We start from the raw sequence: 15193 nt of genomic DNA, 5'->3' as shown, positions 1-15193 counted from the left end.
AAACACAAACAAAGAAAGTTTCACTGAATTAAAAAACAAAAGAAGCCCTACTGTCAGTTGAGCGTATTTCCACCGTCATCGGCAAAAGACATTCTCTGATGTCCCTTTGAGTGGGTTTCACTTTGGGTTAGAGGGAAATCTGCCGTTCGGCAGCTTCTTTCTCCTTCACAGGACGAGAGCCAGGCTCTGAATGCAAAGCGACCTGGCTGAGAGCCAGGCACACAGGCAGAGTAGTGTTCATGTATTTTTTATTATAATACAAAAGGAAAGTCGAGTTATATAACACGGGCCTTTGTAGTGCAGCTTTCTTTTTTAATCTGTAGCAGAAAAGAGGAGAATTGTGTCCCCATTTAAGACTTCATATGGTGAAAGATGGCTGACATCTGAAGCTGCAAGAAGTCATCTGGCATCTGGCCACTGATTTACAGTGGTGGGGTGGATTTTTTTCTTGCACAGATGTTGGGTGTTTTGTCCAGCTGTCTAACCGAACCCAACCCAGAAGCTGTACTTTTCTAAAAATGAGTCTCTAGCCTCTCGCTAAAAGCAAAATTAAAAAAAACCACACTAAATAAAGTGAACTAAAAACACAGCTGGATTGGTCGAACAGGTACAAGAGGATTAATCTCAACAGCAGCATCAGGATGTTTCCAGCACGCAGAAGGGAGAAGGTCAATGGCTCTTTCACATCAGGGGTCCTATCAAGCACCGTGTGCTGCTCCAGAGAAGGCACTGGGGATTTGACGGGACCCTGACATTGGCAGACTTCGCACGCTGAATTCCTTCTAGGTCTGTAACGAGGTTCACTGTGCCCTGAAAGAGCTGAGCTGCTAATCACAGTCCTGGATATCGACATACACAAAAAGGGTGGAGGAGGAGTATGGGTCTCCATTCTTGGTTAGAAGATGGATGTGGCGGTAACCTGGAAGCAGAGACACAGATGGAACGTGGCCTTTAGTCCGGTTGGAAAAATATTTGCTAACATCTGCCAAGACACTTCAAAAACATCTCCCTGTCTCAGAGCATTTTGCACCCAGTACCCCACAGGACAGGTAGGTCTGAGAGGCATGGTTTTGAGCATTGGTGACATATTGTGTCCAAGGCCATGGGTGACAAGCGGACCCCTTCCCCAGAGACAGTCTTAACAGCTGCCCAATAAACCGTTTATCATCTTGCTCATACCCCAGAGAGAGGACCTGTTCTGACTTGAGGTGTGATGGATCTGGACCACTCATCTAGGACACTGGAGCTTCCCAAAGGGCTCTGTGGTTGTGAGGAACAGGGAGCAGGGCCTTACCTTGCTTCAGACTAGTGAAGGGAAGGGTGTACTGCCCAATAAAGTCATTCTTGGTCGACATGTCAAAGTCTTCCACCACAAACCGGACCAGGGCAAGTGCAGGGATCTCTATGTCAAACGTAAACTCTTCATCCCATTTTGGGTTAAAGCCTGGGCAACATAGACAAGGATGGAGGTCAGAGCTGCTCACAAACAAGGAAGGAAGCGAGAGATGCTCATAAGCAAGGATGGAGGTCAGAGATGTTGGCAGATAAGGGTGGCAGAGATGCTTGCAAATGGATGGAGATTTTGCCTGACTGCCAACCTAATCTGACCCAGGCCAAAGGTCTCAGGAGGTGATGAGACCATTGTTCCCAGCTCTCATACTGATTTGCTACCTGGTATTAATAAATCCTTCAGCTTAGGCTGCTTACTGCAGAGCTCAGCACCATGGTCCCAGAAGGCAGCGAGGAGCAGAAGGCAGGTGAACTCAGCTCTGCTCCACAGGCTCTCGCAGGCTGATACATGGATGTCTTTGGTTGCCATTGGACCAGGTGCAAATATTTACAGCCCTAAACCAGGGGAGTGCAGAGAGGAGAGCTGTGCCTTTATGTTGCGACGGCCTTCTGGGGCCTTAAGCCTCACTGAGTGCTCGAGGTACACCCATCTGTCACCACTCTGTGCCTCAGTTTCCCTGTCTGCAAGAAAGGTTAATGAGGAGTGTCTGATTACAAAAAGCATCATCAAGTCTGTGGACAAAATGTTTTATGTCTCCCTGTATATGGGCAGTGTCTGACAGCCAGACTAGCCCTACTTCTGTTACGGATAAGGATCTTGTGGTTCAGGCTCACAAAGCAAACAAAACCGAGACTGTCACATCAGATGAGAGATGAAGAGCAAGCTCAGTGCTCTCTCCCCAGGTCACAGCAGGTGCTTTCTGCAGTTCCAATAAACCACTCCCTAGAAACAAACAGGAGGAGAGGCCATCCTGTTTGAAACCCTGCTGCCATCGGCCCAACCTGTGCGGAACAGAAACCCAAGGGCAGCAAAACGTCAGCTGAAGCCTGCTGGTCATGGAGGGTTTGTGGACAATTTAGCAGGAGGCAGGGATCTTTCAGCTGGCCCTGAAGGTGCTGAGATGGGCCTGGTGTGCCGAGCAGCCCTGAGAAACAGCCCTGGCAGGGCTGAAATGTTCCTTACACAGCTTTCACTTGAGACATTATAAAAATTATTGTAGGTGACAGAAATGGCCGTGAGCTTTAGGAGCGAGACCAGATTTACTCAAACAGGAAAGAGGAAAAGGGAAACACTGCTAGCAGGGAGGAAAATATGTATTGGCTTTCTAGCACTTGGCTTTTACTCTGTGCAGAAAAGCTCTGTGTGTGTGTGTGTGTGTGTACCTGTGTGTTTGTAGTGGAGGGTGAGGACTGATTTCTCAAACTCCTACTGCCTCATTACTCCCACAGGAGAGAGGGCTGAACTTGCCCTCTGCAAACTCAGATCCTCACTGCATGGAGGGAAATCACAGCCGTGTTTGACCGATGAGTTCACAGGGAGGTGAAATGTCTGTGAGATCTCTGAGGTCAGTGCTTGGTAAGGCTTGAGCCTGGCTCTTTGGAGATGGGGGGGTTATGACTTTCACCCCTCACCTGTAACATTGCTGTGATGTGCATTAATTTAGCAGCAGTGCCACTTTGGCCAAGAGGATGACCAGATGCAGTGTCCCTGCCTTGTGAGGAGGCTCTGAGCTTTAGGAAATGTTCTCATTTTGCACAGACTATGTTACATAGGAGAAGAGGCTGAGAGAGGTTGAGTTATTCAACCTAGAGAAGGCTGAGGGGGTTATTATTGCTACCCTCCTCTACCTCCATATAGAGAAGATAGAGCCACGCTTTTCTTAGAGGTGAACAGCAAAAGCTTGATGCATAATGGGCACAAACTGCAACAGGGGAATTTCTGGTTAAGAATAGGGATATCTTATTTTATCATGAGGTCAATCAAAGACTGGATCACTTGAGAGAGCCCAAAGAGTCTGGGGAATCTCCATCTTTTGAGCTATTCAAAATTCATCTGAGCAATACCCTGAGCAACTTGAGTTAACTTTGAGTATGGTCCTGCTTTGGGCAGGGGCTGGAACGCCACCACCAACCCCGCCAAAGTTCCTTGTAACCTCAATCTTTTGTGAGATTGTGACACTTTAGGATAAAATCAGCCTCACAAGAAACCTTCTCTGGGAAGATCTTGGCGGAGACTCGTGTATCCCAGGTCAAGTCCAACTGCGTGGAGGTAAAGAGCACCTCCAAAGCTCTAGCTCTGCAAATTTGGCAGCCAGCCTCAAAACAACTCATATCGCCAATGTTGTTTTGCAGGGAATTTCTGTCCCTAAACATCTTGGAGAGACAAGAAAGAACCCCTGAAAGTAATTCTACATAGGGATATCAATCTGTGGGGTTAGTTCTTGCCACCAGTAGTCTATAATGAGGGTCCCTGCACTGAAATAGGCCAACAGCACCTCATGTATCTGCTTAGCGTGGGCAGGCTCAGGTGCACCTGGGCAGGTCTGGACACAGGGCAGCAGTCTGCTACCTGAAACGAAAGGGTCACTGCCCCATGAGAGCACAGCATGGAAGAAAATCCCTTACCGTTGTTTTCAATGACTTTGGTCTGCTTCTTGTTGTTATCCTGTTGGATGCCGTGGATCTCTACCGTTACCTTAGGATCAACAATGGAGTTTTTGCTTTTGTTCACCTTGGGCAGTTGCTGACCAGAGATGATCTGTGGAGGAAACAGGAAGAGGTCAGGATATCATTAGGAGAGAGGGCTCCCTGGCAAACTTCCCTCTCCTTCTCCAGGAGTGCAGGACCTGCTGTGACAAGCTGGTGCTGGTCTTTCAGATCCAGTGTTGTGACATCCTTCAGAGGAAGTTGTCATGAGCCAAAGCATCTAATGAACATTGCTCCAGCCCAGCCAGCTGGAGAGGGGACAGGCAACTTTTCTAACTGTCCCCACAGTGATCAGATGATACTTGAAAACAACAGTGGTGACTGTTGACTGCATGTCTGCCTCTATGTTTCTGTAACGACACTGAATATTGTCATTAACCTCTCCTATTGCCTAACATTAAACATGTGAGTAAGTCCCTGGAGGATGAGAGCCCATGCAGGGCTGAAGCAGAGACCATTGCGGTGGGAAACGAGTAGGGTTAGAATAACACTGCCCAGGTGGGATCAGGAGAAGGAGAAGGTACAATCTACATGCCCCCCTTGAAGGTGGATGCTACTGAGACATTTTCCAACTTCTATTCTTACTTTAAGCAGAAGCTTCTTCTTTGTCCCCCATGTTCCTTCTGTGATGGATTTTGGATTGAATTTGGTTTGCTCATCCCGAAGGAATTCCGGCTTTAAGACATACCCAGAAAAGCCATTGTCCTGGAACCGACCCTGGTAGATATCCATTTCTGTGCCTGCTGTCTGGAAATTTAGGGCAACTGCAACATAAATAAATAAATTCAGTCACTTCCAGATAAATCAATAGGAATCTTTTAATACTAATTCTATTCACATGAAATTGTACTTCATGGACATAAACAGTGGGGTTTTTTCCTTGCTTCAAAGAGCAGTGATGAACTCTGACCCTCACAGCCTGCTACCCCTGAGGATTTCTTGCATTCAGAGATGTTAGAGACAGGAGGAGCTATTACAGACATCTCATTTGTCCTCCTGCCTCCCACAGGATCAAAAAGTGTCCTGCATTGAGTTTATGTCACCTGGTTGAGCAACTGCACCTTTTAGATAAACCTATTCATTTCTATGCCAAAGGAGTTATCTCCTGCAGTTAAGCCAGCAAATCCTTCTCAGATTGTTTCTCTGGCTACTTAGCCTCATTATAAAACCTCCTTTCCAGCCCAAATACGCTTATTTTCATTTGCCATCCTAAGGGGCATTGATGCCTCTGTTGGTTAGACTAGAGAGCTCCTCACTGTCTGAACTCCTCATGTAGAAGTACAGAAGCTGTGATCAAATCACCTCTTTATTGTCTTCTGCCCAAAATAGATCAAGCCTTGCTGGTGTCCTAACACCAGGCAGATTTCTTGTATTCTTTCCAATATGCTACTATCTTTTTAAAAGCATTAATGTCAAATCTGGAAGCAGTCTCTGTGAACAGTCTCACTAATAGCACATAGGGAGCACACATGGACCCCAGTGCCTCCTCAGTACTCCACTGATTTCTCAAGGGTGACATTAACCTCTTTAGCAACTTCTAAAAGACAGCTGTAGGACAGATGGTAATTTATCCTGGTCCTCAGTTCTACATACCCTGTAACACTTGGAGGCCAAAAGCATTTTAAGGCACTCCCCTGTTTTTCCACCTGCAAGCAAGACTTTAATAACTGCCGTATACTGGTTTTATACTGCAAGTACTCAGGACTTCCGAAAAATCTTATTTTGGGTGCCCAAATACTGAATTCAGGTCAGATAAGGCACGCAGGTCTGGCCTTAGCGTAACCCGAGGCACTTGATGTTGCCTCCCAGGGACTATCCTGAGGCCAGACTCAACACTGAGGAGACAGCCCAATGGGTGCTACCTGTGCTCCCATCGGGACTGCAGGACCTAGCAAGTTCATATGCTGCCAGGCACATCCAGCCCATGCAGGTCTACACAGCTGGGGGCCAGGGAGCCCTGCATTTGCAGCTTCTGTTGTCTGACTGGGCCACATAGGCACAACTGGGACACCGCCAACATCCAGCATCACCAAGAAAGCCAAGGATGTCATCACCAGCCTGCCCACTTACTCCTGCACCAGGTTTCCTGAATGACAGCTACAACACAATTCACTTAACAGGCTCTGGGAGCCTTGTTTTCATCAAATCTCTGAGACATCAGTATACCATCAGCAGCCTCAGTGCCCTGGGAGTAGGTATGATGCACTGCTTTGACTACAGAGAACAGCTCAGGCCATGGCTTGGCCCTTATGGTTATGGCCTTGCTGTAGGGCTCAAGAGAGCTGAGTTTGATTTAAATCTCTGCCAGAGATTTCAGCACACTTTTCAGTACATGACTGTAACTCCTGGCTTCCTCTTACTTTGTTAAATTTGTTAAATACTTCCAGTGAAATTGCAGGGATGTGCACATTAATGTGCAGGAAAGGCTCTCCTGACGGTTTTGAGGTGGGCCAGAAAATGGTCTATGAAAAGTCATTGAGCATTGACCGAAGAGCTGATCTATCCCAGTGACCAATCAGCCTCTCTGCCTGCAAATGGCTTGGGATCACACATCTACCTCAGTTGAAGCCCCTCCATAGCCAGGTCATGGTCAACCCAGCCAGGTTGACCCTCTCCGACCTCCCAGTTGCACCCACCGATCTGGCAGCCGACGTTCCACAAGTCGATGGGGTTGTAGTTGGAAGAATCTGTCCTCCAGCCTGCAGGGTAGATCCGGCTCAGGTGCCTGATGTTGTGATGAATAAAACTGGTTCCTACAGAAAAAAAGAAAAAAAACGGCCCTTTCAGTGTTGGGGGCTACTTTTATCTCTTCTTGATGCTACTGTATATACTGCTCCTCTGCCTAGTAAGTCTGGCTGAATGTGAACTACCCGTATAAAATGCCCTTCCTGGTAACAGACTCTATGCTATTAAGTTATTCCCACTGTTTCTCAGTGACATGCATGACCAAAGAGATCATAACCCACATCTTTCATGATGCTTTTTCCTTGTGCTTAACCACCACTAGCTGTCCCTTTGTGGGACAGACTGGGACAGAGGATGGCCTTTTGCCAGGACAGAACATACATACCAGACTCCTGGGCTAGTTTCAGAGCTTTGCTCTCTGTGAACGACGACATCTCGTAGAAAGCTCGAGGATGGCTGGGGTCCTCAAAGCCATTGAAATGGACACTCTTGCAGTAGACAACTGTGTCTGACAGCTCCTTGGCCAGCTTCAAGGTGTCACTCTAAAAGCAGAAGAGCAAGAGGTTTGTGTGGAGTTTCTGCAGTCATACTCAAAAGTAATAATCATGTTTTGTCTAGGACCCTTGGGGCTTCTCTTCTCCACCATCGTCACATGAAAGGGATGCACACTGTCAACATTCAGTGGCACCCCTACACAGAGAGAGGGTGGAAAAGGGGCAGGCTGCCCTTGCCATGTCTCTTGCCCTGCATGGAGAGTGCTAATCCCTCCTCTCAGAGGATCACTTCCCCTTCAGGCCCTTCCTGGCCTGTCCAATGGTATCACTGACTTCCCAAGTGTTACTACCAAGAATATTTAATTTCATCTGGGCCATCCCTCATGCTGCATTTATTTGCATGTTATTATGTGAATGAGCATTTCAGCTTGGCTATCACAACTCACAAGTGATTAGGGCTACAAACACAGTAACAACCAACCAATGGTATTGATGAGCCTACATTAGTGAGCTAAGAGAGAATTTCACACAACAGATGCTTTGCTGTCCCAGCACCCTTGTTGCATGATGTTCTCCAGGTGGATTCTCTCTTTGTTGGTGGGATACCCTTTCTGCTGCTCTACGCATGGTCTCCAGTTGCTAAACTTTAAAACAGAGCTTTAGCAATGAGTTTTCCATACTGTCCTGGTCCCAAGCATGCAAACCTGGAAATAAGGGGAAGGGAAGAATGTTTTGGCCACCACAGAGCTTGGGCTTTTTTCCCTTGAACTAGAAAGTTCTCTTAATGCTTTGATGCCACTTACTCCACAGCCACATTCATTGGTGCAAAGGTGAAACAACAGCCACCAGCTCCCATCAGAGGCAAGAAAAGAAATTTACAGGTTTCAAAATTATATACACTATTGATTACAGTTCAGAGAAATAAATAGGACCCTCAAAGAATGAGCAAATCACCAAGGGAAAGCATAGATCAGACCAGATCCAGAGTCAACATCAATCAGCTTTGCCATCAGTGGGATTGAATGTATTTATATCACCCATGAACCTGGTCCATAAGGGACACGGTCTTCACAAAGACCTGCAGTCTGGAAAAGTGAATGTCCTCACATGAGGGAGCAAAACACTGGTGTAAAGGCCAGCCTTTTCCTCCCAGAAATAGACATCCCAATTGCTTTGCTAACCAGCAACCCCTTCCCCATTGATCCACAGACACTAGTCTCTGGTAATAAACAAAGTCATGATGGTCCCATGACAAATAGATTTCTGGAAAACAGATATAGATTGAACGTGTGCCCTTCCACTGCTTCCATAAATGCTATATGATCTGTCCCAGCTGCACAGTTCTCCAGCCTCATTTCAAGGAAAGAAGCCAACCTTCATGCTTGGCTGGCTCTGCAAGATCCCTGTTTGAGCTTGGGACAGAGATCATTAAGCTCAGCAAGGACCAGGATCCTTAGCTCCAGCAATTTCAACAATTCACCCTTACCTATCCCCAGCTGAGTAGCTAAAACCACACCTAAAACTGTCTTAGCTGGGAACATATTAAAAGTATAGTTCGATTACTTTTCTTTTTTCTTTTTTAGGCATGGTACAAAACCTACCTAGGAAGTGGTTTCCCAGCATGAGTTATGGGATAGGCTAACAAGATGGAATTTCCTGATGCAGGACTACAGAGCCTTCTGCAGTAGGCAAAGATCCTGTTCATAGCTTTTCTGCGTCTCCAAGTCTGCCCCTTTTTGAGTCTCAGTTACTTTTACTTACCTTCCCTTTCTGCTGTATCTCAGTCTTTACAGATTCATCTTCGATTTCAGCTGCTTCATCTTCATCAGACACATCCTCAGCCTCCAGGTTGTTGTTCCCATTTGTTCCGGTGGGGTCCTCCTGCCTGCTCAGCTTCTTGCCTTTCACAAGGATCTTCCCCTTCAATTGCTGCACAGGGAAAATTGGACAAAATAGCTGGTGATTAGAAAAGGTTCTGGCCTGCCCTGAAGGAGAAAAGATATAACAGCTCCTCAGCTGCAACCAGGGCCAGGGCCTTTTAGAGTTGCATCAGTCACTGGTTATTATCCATAGATACAGGCGAAAATAAGTCTGTTTTTCCAGTGATGCCTTGCCCTGCCTCTGGCCAGCCTCTGAGACCACAAGCCACGAGTTTGAAAACTCCAGATAGCCCACTGATTCCCCTCTGATACAGGGCTGACCATCCCCTCAATTAGACGACTTAAACGGTTGTGTTGTTAGAGATTATATTTTTCAAAATTGAACGTGGCTTAGCAAACAAGGCCAAGCCTCGAGATCCATGGAGGGACTGAAGCAGTGCAGCCCTCTGCTCCAGTAGACATTTTAATGGGGAGAGAGGTCCATTAAGTTCTGGACAGGTGCCTCATGCATAGGAGACATGGGATCTTGCAGGTGAAACCTTAGGGTGCCGACCATCTAACAAAGAGTTCCCAGACCCTTCCCAAAGATACCTCCTCTTCTGAAAAGAGCTTTTCCTGCGACTGCTACCATGCTACAACGTTAATCATAACCAGCAGCATGTACCAACGTTACACAGCTGGCTGCACATTTCTTGTGCTGAATGAACTCTCTCCATCCTCTTCCAAAGTCCACATAAAACCCTCAGGTGAAGGAACACGCCAGTAGTACATGGATGCTCACAGACCACCACACCAGCGATGTATCTCTTGTGCAAGATCTGACTGTGGGAGGAAGGCTGAAGCCTGGAGAGGGCTGACTTTGAACCCAAACGTGGCAGCAGCGATGCTGGCAGCAGCACTGAGAAGGGTGACTGCCTGGGTGCAATCTCTAAGTCAGCAGGTTATGCCTTAAAATCAGGAGCACCCCTAGAGCCTGCAGCTTCCAGTCAAGTCAGTGGGAGATTTGCTGCTAGCTGGACGCATTTGGTACTCCTGGCTTTGGAGGATGCTGGTTATTCCAGAAAAATGCAATCTTGGAATTAGCCAAAACAACCCCTCAGTCTGCGTTGTATGTTCCCCCTTTCTCAGCAACACCCTGTATTTGCCCTTTCCACAACAGCAAAAGCAACAAACCCCACCATTCTCAAATGACAGGACTGTGGAAAATCAAGGATCTTTTATAAAGCAACACAGGCATCTTCAAAGAACACAATTCCCCCTTTGTGGGTGCAAGCAAATTGCATCATGTCTTTACAGAGACCAACCAAACTCCTCACCACCCAGCTAAACTGTGGATGAAGCTTGGTTTGAGCGAAAATTCTACACTGGCACCTGAGGCAGCAGCCAAGAGCATTTTTCTCCATTTACCACAAATGATCTGTTTACATTGGGGCACTTTCCCTGTCACTCAAAAGCTACACAAAGGCAGCTGGAAGGAATGTACCAGTTACTGGGAATAAAAGGACCAAAGGAGCAGCCAGAGCATAGCAGCATCCTCCTCCCCATCCCCTTACCATCCTCCATCCTCCTAAGCCTTCAGCCCTCTTCCAGGCAAAGCTGTGACCTGCTTCTTCACATCCATGGCTGGGAGATGAGTCAGTTCATCTTCAGAGTCTCACTTCAGGCTGCTGCTCGCATGTCTCTTCCCACCCTCCTGCCGTAACATCCAGCCCTTCACTGTTCTTCCACAACGCTCACTGGCAGCAGATGAAATCCAGTTCTGTGTGATTTTTTAGGCTCCAGTCAACACTTTGAATGGACAAGGCTGGAGGGATTGCACCAGGGACAGTGAGGAGGGCTCAGAGAAGTCCCTCTTGTCCTTCGCAGGCTGCAGATAGCATCCTGCTATATATTATCTGCCTCTGCTTTCTAACGTCCCATAAGAAACGTTACGGCCTCATCTCACAGCTCAACAGTAGAGAACTAGAGATAACGTATTTGGGGCAGATTGCTTGATTCTTAATTACCTAGGGCTACTAGCCCTTTTTAAGCTTCTCCAGTTCAGGACAGCCTGTCCAGCAATTGGGAGGTGTAATTTCTGGCACAGACCCATCCTACATGGCTGAATAACATCACCAGTGAAGGCACAGCAACATGGCCTCCACATTGTCTCCTCTCCACACCCCATACCAGGGCTGCCAGCAGTGGGTCCTCCATGCTGCTGTTATCCTGTCTAGACTGTGGTTACTCTGGGAGACCTCGGATATGTTGCAGATGCTCCCCATGGGCACAGGGACGCTGGTCAGCCCAGACTGTGTTGCACTAGACTCTCCATAAGGCAACTGTGGTGGTCCCATCAGGGATCACTGGTCCACAATAAGGGGGGAGATTCATCCTAAAACAGGGCATTTTCATAGAATCATAGAATAGAACCATAGAATCATTTGGGCTGGAAGGGACCTTTAGAGGTCACCTAGTCCAACCCCCTGGCGGTGAGCAGGGACATCTCCAACTAGATAAGGTTGCTCAGAGCCCCATCCAGCCTGACCTTGAATGCCTCCAGGGATGGGGCTTCCACCACCTCTCTGGGCAACCTGTTCCACTGTTTCACCATCCTCATTGTAAAAATTTTTTTCCTTATGTCAAGTCTAAATGTACCCTCTTTTAGTTTAAAACCATTACCCCTTGTTCTGTCACAGCAGACCCTGCTAAAAAGTCTGTCCCCATCTCCCATATAGGCCCCCTTCAGGTATTGGAAGGCCGCAATGAGGTCACCTCGAAGCCTCCTCTTCTCCAGGCTGAACAACCCCAGCTTTCTCAGCCTGTCCTCATAGAAGAGGTGCTCCAGCCCTCGGATCATTTTTGTTGTCCTCCTCTGGACCTTCTCCAACAGGTCCATGTCTTTCCTGTGCTGAGGGCTCCAGAGCTGGATGCAATACTCCAGGTGGGGTCTCACCAGAGCGGAGTAGAGGGGCAGAATTACCTCCCTCGACCTGCTGGCCACACTTCTTTTGATGCAGCCCAGGATGCGGTTGGCCTTCTGAGCTGCGAGTGCACACTGCTGACTCATGTCTAGCCTGTCATCCACCACCATCCATCTCCATTTCCTGCAGAAGGTGCTATTCTATGGTAGCATTGCACTGAATTCACCCTGCAAAAGCTGCCAGTCCCAAACATTGTCTTCCTTCATTTAACATGGGTGGTAGGAAGCAAAGTCCCAAAGTGCTTATCTTCTTTAACAAGGTTTTAAATAAGCTGATACACACAGACACACACACACACATGCATTTATTCCATCTCTCTTGGCTCCTCTTGATGTGATATTAAGTATTTCTAGCCGGAGGTGAAAGACGCTCAGCTCATCAGTTCAGCTCTGTTGAGCAGATCCCCTGTCTTAGGAAGAAGCATTAGCTGAAATACTCAATAAATATTCTCCAAGTAGACCATAAAGCTATTCCAATGGCCTGTGGCAAGTCCAAGGTTGAATACAACCTCAGGAAAGGCTACAAGGACGCTGGACTCTACTGAGAATATATAGTGGAGTGGCTGCTGGAATAGATGCAATTCTTTTCCTTTCTCACAGGCCCTGTAAATCACATTGCCGTAGTTCTTCACAAGTGGAGCTTCCCCTACTCTCCTACCTTTTTTACTGCATGCTGAACAAGCTCAGCTCTGCAAGTCAAATGGTTCTGACACACGGCTTTATTTCCTTTGGGAGTCTGTGAATTGGGACATGGCAACCGTCTTAAAGAAAAGCACTGTTGATTTTATCAGAAGGAGCAAAGCTGTAAAGAGTAGAGGATTTTAAAAGATCCACATATATGTTTATCCTACCTGAAAGTTTCCTGCCCCGAATAGCAAACTGAAAGCTATGGCAAGGTCTGATTTCCAGGTTTTATTTCAGTAGAAGTGGAAGATTTGTAAAGCAATCCACCTCATCAAACTTTCTGTGCCTTCAACACCTCCTTTAGAGTCAACAGAGAGAACTAAACAGTCTCAGGGTGTGATTCTTCTGGTCTATTCAGACAAACACTTACAAGGAGGTGGACCACACCTCCAACTTCCCTGATTGTATTAACTATTTCTCAAACAGAGCCCTAACTGAAGTGCTCACATACATGGATCTGAGCACTGCCACCTTACATCCTGCTCTCAGGATGAAGATATCGATCTCCCCAGATTTCTGAGAAGCTATGAGGAATAACATGGTCACATTCACGAGGAGATGTGCAGACCAGATGCATTAATTGATATCACATCTCCATCTGTGTATGTCTTTCAGCCTAGTTATAAACTGAAGTGTTGCAAGTTATAAACTGAAGTTTAGCAACGAGTGGCACCAGAGGATGAAGAGAGTCTCCAGAAAAGGGGAAGAAACACATTACCAAAGGAGGTTTTGAAGGATTTGAGGGAAACACAGCTCAAGAATTTCAGTCAAGAAGATGCACTGCGGACAAGACTGATGCAAGCTGGGCTAACATCGGAGAAACACATAGATGTGCAATTAGGCAGAAGGCAAGGACTTGAAGCCACATTCATGCTAAGTGTATGGTGCAGAAGTAATCATCCTGGGCAGACGGTTCCTGAGGTCCATTGCTGACACAACAGACCTGTGACTGAACCTGGTCTGCCCCTAGCTGAGCCAAATCCAGAGGCGTTTGCTGTCTTGCCGTGAGCGCAGAGCAGAGCAGGTCAACCACCCTGCTATTCAGACCAGTTGTGCTGAGCCCTGCAGTGCCACTCCTGTACTGGAAGTGGTTTCTGAGCTGCACGGCTCAAAGTGATGTTAAATGGGGGCACTGGACACAGCAATGGATGTGACTGATGGGACAGTGGAGGTGTGGGATGGCAGAGGTCCCTGACACTGCACTGGGCCTCCCAACTAGGGGGGCTCATGTTCCTAAGGGTCACCCACCAAGACAGATCTGTTAAGCCCAAAGCCACTGTCATGAACAAGGAAATCCAGGAACAAAGAGCTGGAGGGGTTTCAGATATGCCTGATACACTGAACACTTGCATGCAATGTTGGCAGCTGTTTTAGTCTCATTCCAGGGCTGAGTTGTTGCAGCGTTTCTAGTTGGGCTGCAGGGACAGGGGGAAGGGGTCCTGGCAGACCCCTGTGCAGATCAGGGATGGGGCAGAAGGGCCTGCAACAAGCAATCAGCAGCAGAGACCGGATCAACTCCTCGCTACAACCCTGGCACTGCCTGGAGGTTTTATGTAGCTTTTGGGTTTTCATCCTAGAGGCCTTTAATTTACTATTGGGACCTAAAGACAGCAGCTTGAGGGATCTATTTAGATGTAGCCCAACGCTGTTGCTGAATGGAGCCTAATAAATCAGATGTCTGCCCTGGGCTCCGGCATGAATCGTTAGCATGAATCCAAACTGTGTTGATCTTCCATTAATTACTGACGCTGTCCTGCTAACACAATCTGCAGCAATGCTTCGCCTGCTTATATTTACAGCCTTTCAGTCCTCTTCCCAGTGACAGATCCCACTCTTTTTCTAACATAAAAAATACTACGTCATCCCGGGCTTCCCCATGTCAGCCTCACAAGGAAGTGGGAAATTCAAGAGGTTTCTGGTTTGTTGGTTTTTTTTTTTTTCCCCTTAATATTTCAGCTTCAGTGTCTTTTCCACCAAAAAAATCAGCAGTTCAGCCCAGCCCTTTGCACTCTCCCAGTTCACATAGCAGAAAGGCAGAGGGAAAAGGATAGGTTTTGCTACATTGGTAATTTTTCTCCCTTTAAACTAAACGGATCATATCAGCCCAAATCCATTGACTAAGGTAGATCTGAGCCATTTTGTTCCAGCTGGGTCCACGTGTCTGTCTAGGCAATCAGAGCAGGAGGTTAGATGAGCACAGGAATGGGAAAAATATCTTTGGGAAGCTGGGATCATTCCCTTACAAATCACACATTTTTTTCCCTGGTGTTTCTCCTTTCTTTTTTCCTATTGTTCCCCTGATCACAAGGCAGTGTTTTGAAAAGCCATCAGCAGCTTTCCTGATCCTGTAATGGGGATAAATAGCAAGCCAGGAGGTGACATGGACTTTGATTTTTCCAACTCAGTAACAGCCTGCACAGACCTGTCTCCATACTGGGTGTATCCTCACCCTGGGAGAGTCACTTCTTAAATGGAGGCACTTTGTCTGTGCC

General features: G+C 47.2%; 1 protein-coding gene across 1 annotated transcript in view; it reads right to left on the bottom strand.

Annotated features, from left to right (window-relative positions):
* Positions 1 to 362: 362 nt before the first annotated feature.
* The window catches only part of PLCD1 (phospholipase C, delta 1), a 44694-nt gene continuing 29863 nt past the window's right edge, over positions 363 to 15193 (bottom strand). Inside the window, exons 9-15 of the mRNA XM_009708246.1 lie at positions 8937 to 9104; positions 7067 to 7223; positions 6633 to 6749; positions 4582 to 4760; positions 3916 to 4048; positions 1295 to 1444; positions 363 to 919 (exon numbers count right to left, since the gene is read on the bottom strand). Coding sequence (XP_009706548.1) covers positions 828 to 919; positions 1295 to 1444; positions 3916 to 4048; positions 4582 to 4760; positions 6633 to 6749; positions 7067 to 7223; positions 8937 to 9104 — 996 coding nt within the window. The 3' untranslated portion in view covers positions 363 to 827. The remainder of the gene's footprint in view (positions 920 to 1294; positions 1445 to 3915; positions 4049 to 4581; positions 4761 to 6632; positions 6750 to 7066; positions 7224 to 8936; positions 9105 to 15193) is intronic.

This window comes from Cariama cristata, unplaced genomic scaffold (genome assembly GCF_000690535.1).
Source record: "Cariama cristata isolate BGI_N322 unplaced genomic scaffold, ASM69053v1 scaffold3119, whole genome shotgun sequence".
NCBI classification, from domain to species: Eukaryota; Metazoa; Chordata; class Aves; order Cariamiformes; family Cariamidae; genus Cariama; species Cariama cristata.
The sequence above is the reverse complement of the archived record's forward strand: the minus strand, read 5'-3'. Positions and strand labels throughout refer to the sequence as shown.